General features: G+C 35.1%; 1 protein-coding gene across 2 annotated transcripts in view; it reads right to left on the bottom strand.

Moving 5' to 3' along the window:
* Window positions 1-163: 163 nt before the first annotated feature.
* The window catches only part of LOC122059910 (probable GABA transporter 2), a 16,785-nt gene continuing 8,419 nt past the window's right edge, over window positions 164-8,529 (bottom strand). Inside the window, exons 3-4 of one of the 2 annotated variants that reach the window (XM_042622982.1) lie at window positions 7,237-7,415; window positions 6,873-7,076 (exon numbers count right to left, since the gene is read on the bottom strand). In XM_042622982.1, coding sequence (XP_042478916.1) covers window positions 7,053-7,076; window positions 7,237-7,415 — 203 coding nt within the window. In that variant the 3' untranslated portion in view covers window positions 6,873-7,052. Of the gene's footprint in view, window positions 841-6,872; window positions 7,077-7,236; window positions 7,416-8,529 lie in introns of those variants that run through there. The other variant, XM_042622981.1, reaches the window with a different exon arrangement.

The raw sequence follows: 8,529 nt of genomic DNA, 5'->3' as shown, positions 1-8,529 counted from the left end.
AAAAAAAAAAAAAAAAATTCAACATCTAGATCCAACTATGGAGGTTCCCATCCAATCACTGGGTCTTTCAGGAAAATAATTGGTGGTTCAAATGGCTTCACCATGGTCGGGATGCGTAGGCCAACATCTTTTAAAATCCTAATTATTGTTGTATTAATTTTTTTTTTTTTACAAGTATAATAAAGAATTGAGAAGAACAATGGAAAGCAGAAAATTCATTACAAGTAAGAAGTGATAGAAAAGTTAATTCCAATAAGCAATCAAATATGTTAAAAACCTAGATTTAAAAAAAAATAATAATGAATAAAAACAATGGTGGTAACATTCAGAAATGGCAAACCTACCTATGCTAATAATAATAAACCAGAAATTGAAAATGTAAAAGATTGAAGCACTTACATACATTGTCATTCAAACAATCTCGTCAGACCCAATTTCTTTAATTTCATCATCATCATCATCGTCGTCTTCTTCATCTTCCTCTGCAGCACAAGTAGCAGCAACAACAGCAAGAGAAACATCACTATTGCCAACCTTTCTATCAACGACAATGGCGTTTGATACGTTAGGTGCCTCAACTTCTGAATAAATACAATCAGGAGCCGCAACTACAAGAGAAGAATTAGAGTGGACAACATCATTTGCTTGACTTTCAGGTTCAAATTTCTCAGCTGGCCATGACCATTCGATTGTCTTATCTAATTGCTCAAGTTTACAAAAGAACTTGAAGGCTTTTTTCACTCTTTCTTCACCTATTTCAGTTGGATCATCTACATCGATCTCCTTCAGTATGGCCCGTGGGAGGCCAGAGAGGAAAAAATAGAGCATCTCTGCAAAACACTTTTCTAAGAAATCAAATACATCTTTATCCGGATCAGACTGCTTCAGCTCTTGTAGTAAGAATTCAAAAATGATTAGAAATTCAGTTCCAACCAGAGTCTCGTGCTTTTTAGCCAATGACAAACCATATGTTAGTTGCCAAACAGAATTGGATTGTTTTATAACTTCATAGGCATCCCTAAGGGCATGATGTAGCTGATCTAACTCGGAATATTCCTTGGATTCCTTCTTGAATACAAGTGAGTTGATCTTAGTTCGGAACCAATGGTGGGGATTCTCCCATTGTACCCATACATCCTTTGCTGCTGTCCATCTTGTTTTATCGTGCACGCTGGGAGTATCAGTGGTCCTCTGGTCGATGTAATAAATCATTTCAAATGACTCGTTTAAGATCTGCAATATAGATTCCCTACTACGACGGGAAGAAGAAGAAGAAGAAGAAGAAGATGGCGGTGGCATCAATTCTGCAAATATTCCTGAAAGGACCAACACTGATACGCACGAAACTCTGTACTTGTAGTCAGTATTTTCCTCCCCCTTTAAAAATTCTTTCCCAATAGCTTCTAATTTTCTTATGAAGAGGAAACATTCTGATTTAGAAGTAGAAGCAGAAGCAGAAGCAGATGCAGAAGCAGGATATTTATTAGATATTAATTGGATGAGCTGAGTCGGACTGTCCCTCTTATGTGTATTTCTCCATCTCATGATGTCTTTCATCCCCATTTTAACTATCCATTTTGTGAAAGGGAAAGATGTAGATAATAATGCATGCCCCTGTATTTCTACAGACATGTATAAAATTGACATTTCTTCTAACCTTTTTTGAATATCATCCTTATCATGCTGATCATGGAAGAAGATACGATAAAATGGATAAAAATTATAAATTTCAAGATTCTCTTGACACTGTACATTGGGATCCCTACGAACGACACGCTGCAACGGAACAACACGATTTGGAGGCCCATAAACACATCCATGATAAAGTTTTTGGCGGTTAGAAACACATGAAAGAGTTGTCTTCTATTGCTGAGGAGCCTAAAAGGTAAGGTCTTCAACTTCAGATATTCTAATTCTCGTCCTGAATTAACGAAATACATTGCATCCACATCATCCTTGTCAGTGTGATTGAAAAAAGAAAGCCATCTATAGATGATGGAAAAAGTTCCCACTGCAATGGTTAGTAATTGGACCACAATCATGATGGGAATCGACCAACCATAGTCAGAAACACCACTATTACTGCAATATGTCCTACTCATATTTTTAAGGGCAAATGACCTCAACATGGCTTCTATCACAACTGCTGAAGAAAGGCCACATAGTAACCCAAAAACGTTATGATGTGGAGTTTCACATAACAATGTCTGAGGGTTTCCTGTATAATTGATAACATGGACATTCACTAATAGTTTTTTCAATCCCTCTACACCCTTTTTTGCACTTTCTTTGTCTTTAGACATTCCAGATCTTAGAAGAAGTCCCCAAGGCTCTCTTTGGCCTCTAAACGCTATAGCAGATGACCACATGAACAAAAGCAATAATAAGGTGCAGACCAAGATAATAATGTGTTCTACTGTAAAAGCATAGATCACACCCGTGCCCATTTGTACACACACGTTAACAACCATAGTAATCACCGTCACGCTCAATGCTGCCATATTGCCAAAGCGTTCGGATGTGCCCATAGTTCCCAACGAGGGCATATAAAACCCGAGTGAGGTGCACAACAATGCTGTGCCCGTGAGCTTGGAGAGTTGATCCTCAGCTCTAGGCATGGATGTGGTCAGATCAAGTGGGATTTTTGTAGCTATTGCCAGTACCGTCAGAGTGAATGCGTTCAAAGGAAACAATTTACAAGGCAGAAATGGTTTCTTTCTAATGAATCCATATACCAAATCAAAAGTCATACAAAAGAAGCATACCAGTGTTGCACCTGCGATGTAAAGGCCAATCAAAGGCACAGGTGAAGCATACAATGTTGTATCCAGTTGTCCATTGATACACCCTCCTCCGCCCATGTTATTGTTGTTGTTGCTTCTTCTTCTTCCTCCTCAATTGAAAATGTGAAGTGAAAATTTTGAAGCAATAATCTTTTCTTTTATAGTTTATGTTCAAGTTGAGAAACCTTTACGTTAGCTTCGATTCTAAACTTTTATAATGAAAATTTAACTTCCATGCATGATTCTTTTCTTCAACCGCTACGGACCTAGAAATGTCAATCTTTCCTTCAGGTCCTTTGGACCTAGAAATGGAAATCGTAACCTCATATCATTTTACATTTTTACCACTCCATTACAAATAGAAGTTGATCAGGTGAACGTTAAAGACGTAATTTTCATTTACTGCACTATAGGATAAGAGGGTTTAAATCTCAAATCTCGCTTGCACATTTCAATTTATTTATTTTTTTCCCCCACAAAACCCTAAATTTGTCACTTTCGCACAAATTTTAACCCTGGCGTTTCAGGCAAAGCACTTCTCCTAGCTAGAGATGTCAAAAGAAGTGACAAACAAAAAGTATGACTCTTTTTTGGTTTGATTTTGGTGTTATTGCTCTTCATTATTTGTTCAACCATCAAAAGAATGGATGTAGAATTTAAAAGAGATGACAAACGAAAAGAATGACTCTTTTATAAAGTGATTCTCAGTTCACAGTTCTTTAAAGTGAAAGCCAAAGTGCAAAGGTGATATGCTTATACACCATCGAAAGGAAGGAATTCCACCTTTTTTTTCTCTTCTATTTTTAACTTTTAACTTTTTTTATTTTTTTAAATAATATAAGAGTATCACCTTACCCATTTGGGGAAAGAAACAAAAATTCTATAATAGCCGACAAAGGGAAGAATAGAAACCCAAAAATTACCCATTGGGGAGAGAAGCAGAAATTCTATACTTACCAACAAAGGAAAGAATAGAAACCCAAAAAAACTGAAATAAAAAACCAAAACCCTATCCACATCAAATCCAATAAAACTGTACCGGTAAAAGTGATAAAATTGTATTTTCATTACGCCTTTTTTTTCTTGGTATGTAGGATAAAAAGATTAAATAAAAAGACTTAATATATCATTGTTCCATTGGGAGATATTAAAGTTAGCTAAACTGTTCATAGCCTTATGGGATCTATAAATCATGAGAATGACCACGTCATTGTTAGGCCTGAGTCAAAAAGTGATTAGTGATGATATGTCCAAAAATAGAAGGGTCATGCTTGAAGGCCACAATGGCACAATGTGGTTCTACCTTAAAAAAAAAAGTAAAAATAATAATAATAAATAAATAAATAAATAAATCATTTTCTTTGTCATTGCTCCAAATATCTCCAACATCCCAGTTCTTCAATCTTACCTGCTTCAGTCCAAGATATAGTGCCTTTGCACTTGCCTCAAAAGTTTCTCATGTCAATACATAACCAGTGGACATTGTGCCTATTATTGTTGTTGTTATTATATACTCTTATTTTGCACATTTCAATTTATTTATTTTGTCCCCCCACAAAACCCTAAACTTGTCACTTTCGCACAAATTTTAACCCTGGCGTTTCAGGCAAAGCACTTCTCCTAGCTAGAGATGTCAAAAGAAGTGACAAACAAAAAGAATGACTCTTTTTTGGTTTGATTTTGGTGTTATTGCTCTTCATTATTTGTTCAACCATCAAAAGAATAGATGCATAAATTAAATGAGGTGACAAACAATAAGAATAACTCTTTTATAAAGTGATTCTCAGTTCACAGTTCTTTAAAGTGAAAGGTTTGTTAGTGTGCCAATATGATTACTTTAATCATGCGAAATGGGCTTACAAATGGACCCAAAGTGCAAAGATGATATGCATAAACAAAAGGAAGGAATTCCACCTTACCCACTTGGGGAGATAACAGAAATTCTATACTGAGCGACAAAGGAAAGAATTGCTTACTACAAAACCATAAGAATAGAAACCGAAAAAAAAAAACTGAAATAAAAAACTAAACCCAATCCAAAAAAAATCCGATAAAACTGAAAATATCGGTAAAAGTGATAAAATTTGTCTTTTCATTATGCCTACCATTTTTTTTTTTGGGTAAGAAGGATTAAAAAAATTAAATTAGAAGACTTAATATATCAATGTCTGATTGCGAGATATTAAAGTTAGTTAAACTGTTCATAGCCTTATGGGCTATACAAATCATGAGAAGGACCACGTCATTGTTAGGCCTGAGTCAAAAAGTTATCAGTGGTGATATGTCAAAAACAGAGGGTTTATGCTCAAAGGCCACAATGTGGTTTTGCCTTAAAAAAACACAATTTCTTTGTCATTGCTCCAGATTTTTCCAACATCTAGCTCTCTAGTCTTATCTAATTCAATCCAAAATATAATGCTCTTGCACTTGCCTCAGAAGTTTCTCTTGTCAATACATAACCAGGGAATATTATGCTTATTATTGTTGTTGTTATTATAAATGTGGAAAAATGAAACCGAATCGATACCAACCCAACAATGACTGACATGAACTTGTTAGCTAACCCGATAAAAACTCAAAACCATACCATACCAAAACCAAATATTAGTTTGACAATTCAGCTTTGGTTTTGGCTGTGAATACAAAAACAGATTTGGACCAATTAAAATCAGATCGAACAAACGGTTTAACACCCCTATAAGACCTATACCAGAGTTTTCCAGTCTGAGACTTTTTCCAACCCTACTGAGAGGATATCATGGCATCAGGGCTCAACCATCGTGAAACTGAGGAATCTAACTAATCCTATCAGAATCAAAAGACCTTACCCCTCTCATTTGGTTCCATATTAGGAAATTCACCAATTTTATTTTGAATCCTACGAATAAGGAAACAATCTGAAGGTTTTAAAATTCAGGATAGATCTCAATTTATATCAATCCAAATCAGGATTAGATCGTTCAGGATCATATTTGATTAGACATATTTAGTTTTTCTTTTTCTTTTACTCGAAATATCATTTTTCCTTTGAGATTTTATTCCTCAGATCATACCAGTGAATCGGTATTGGATAATTTACGATTGGATTTGATTACCAATCCAATCCACGCGATTTCAACCAATCCTATTTAAAAAACTTTGTAAGGCATCAATAATAAAAGCATAAGAAAAAAAAAAAAGTCTTGACAACTTCATTCACCGATCTAAAACATCTCAAGCCAACATCGAACCATGTTCATCAGCAGTTCTACTTCATTTGAAAGATCCAAACACCCAACTGTGATCAAACCTTGTTGACTAGAACTTTTTGCTCCTTTTTTTCCCCAGCCACATCAGTATGTCCCGTCCCTACGTTTTCCCTAAGGCCGTGTTTGGTTGCAAGAGAAATGGGAAGGGAAGGGAAGGGAAGTGAAGGTAAGCAAAGCAATTTTTTTCTCCTTTTGAGTTGTTTCGTTGCAATAGGAGTGAAGTGAAATTAATTTACCATAATTGTTTGGTTGGATGTAAAATTGATGTAAAATTTTAAAAAACTAATAATCCAATCAAACTCCTCAAAAGATTTTTTTTTTTGGGGTGGGGGGGAGTACTTTTCAATCCAAAACCCACCTAGCTCCTCAAAATTTATATTGGTTAAATGAATCACGTCATTCAAGGTCTGTACCAAATCAAACCAAATGTTATCAGATACTATGTTCTATCACTAACCAAAATAAACCATTTCGTTCTATATATCAAATGAATGTAACATAAATAAATATTTAAAATAATATAAAAGATGATCACAAAGAAAACAGTAATAGATCACAAGTGATAATGACTGAAAGGCCTATTCCAAAAGTCTTCTGGTCAAACAACCCAACAGGTCAGTAATGCTCCATTTGGTTCAAACCCAAAGTCTTTTGGACAAAACAAACCCAATTGAGTTGCGTGAGAGAGAGAGAGAGAGAGATCGTAGAGTCATGAGCGGGGTGAGAGTCGCGAGAGTGGGAGAGATTGTGAGAGTAGTTTTTTTTTTCCTATTTTGGTGGGGAAATAAAAAAAAGGAAAATTTTTATGGTCAGGTGAAATTTTTTTCACATATAAAATATATTTTCCTTGCAATTAAACATCTAAATTTATTTTTTCTGGGAAAAAAATTCCACTTTACATAAAAAATTTGCATTCCCCTTACAACCAAACAAAGCCTAAATAGTTTGGTTCATGCAGCTAAATAAATATAAACTATTTCCTTCCTCTACTAAGCCTCTGAAGGTGATAATTGATGCTTCCTCAAGGCTTTCTGCTTTTCCCAGTCTGCAATTGTCAAAAATGATGGGAAAACTGGATTAATTTGACTCCAAGGAAAGAAAAAAAAAGAAAGAAATTGTATTAGTCATAGATGAATTAAATAATGCAAGTTCCATATGCCAAAGAGAGTTTCCTCTAGTTTATTGATGTTATAAGAGATTAAAACCTGAGCATCCATGTAGGTAATAAGAAGTTCCTTCTGCCGAACACATTTACCGTCATTGTTCTGGTTCAGCAACAAACAATTGAGGAAGGTTACCATCTCCTTCATGCAAGGTTTCCTAGTTCCAAACTTCTTTGGATTTATATACAAACCACCTTGTTTTCGACCCATCTCTCTTAGACCTACAGAATGCAAGCAGAAAGTTGCTGCCTTAACTGATAAATTGGGGCCCAAATTATATTTTAAACAGAGTTTCAAATTTCAGTATATAACTTGGGCAGGAAACAGAAGAATGAAAAACAAATAAAGACATGCCCATGATAGGAAACACAAAATCATAACAAATTCTTTAGTCGTTACAATAAAAACCCAATACTACCCTTGTTTCTGTTCATTCATTCATTCTACTTGGTAATTGGTTATGTTCTTCCCTGAGAAAGTTGGAGCTTCCCATTGTTAGGCGACCTTAAAGCATAGAAGGAACCTAAAATGGTTAATAGACTTGACAATAATCAGAGCTTAGTAACAAGAAAAGAAAGGATTACTCCCCTCCTCAGAATTTAAGCTACTGGATCAACAACAACAAATTTGAGATCAGCAGCTAAAAAAGGATTGTATTACTTGGTGTATCAATAAAGCATGTAGAAAAGGGAAAAGCATTCCCCAATACGCTAAGATATACTACTGACACTATGAAACCTATTCCTGACGTTCAACAAATGAAAAACTGAATACCCTAGTCAGATCCCAAAATTTATGTATGTAGTACTGGTGATGCAAGACAGGTTTGGGAAATCTAATACATGTCTTCCTTTGCTGTCCCACTGCCTCCTTGCTGTTAATTGATGAATCCCCATCTCTCATTTTATATAGGATCTGCATTAAGACTTTCAATCGATAAAACAAATAGTAAAAAAGTAAGATACCTTAGTTGTGTCTTTACAAAAGGACTTATTACATATTGATATCAGAAACTAATTCACAAAGGATAAATCAAAACATAATTGTCAAGCTTATGCATTTTGTACCCTGGAAGGCCCTACAAAAATTGGCTGGAGTGAAATGTTTCTCAGTGCAGGTGAAAACAACAGACAATAGAAACAGAGGAAAAGGATAAATCAAGATTGGTGTCTTCAAAACAGGGAAAACATAAACAGAAATATTTTAGGGATTCATCATAGAAAAAATAAAAAATAAAGGATATAGTCCCATGGCAAGAAGCCAAAGAAGAGGAAGAGAGCTAAACAGACATAATAGCAGTTATTACTGGACTAGCTTAACAGTAAGCGAAAGATC

Source organism: Macadamia integrifolia, chromosome 13, assembly GCF_013358625.1.
Source record: "Macadamia integrifolia cultivar HAES 741 chromosome 13, SCU_Mint_v3, whole genome shotgun sequence".
Taxonomy (NCBI): Eukaryota; Viridiplantae; Streptophyta; class Magnoliopsida; order Proteales; family Proteaceae; genus Macadamia; species Macadamia integrifolia.
The sequence above is the reverse complement of the archived record's forward strand: the minus strand, read 5'-3'. Positions and strand labels throughout refer to the sequence as shown.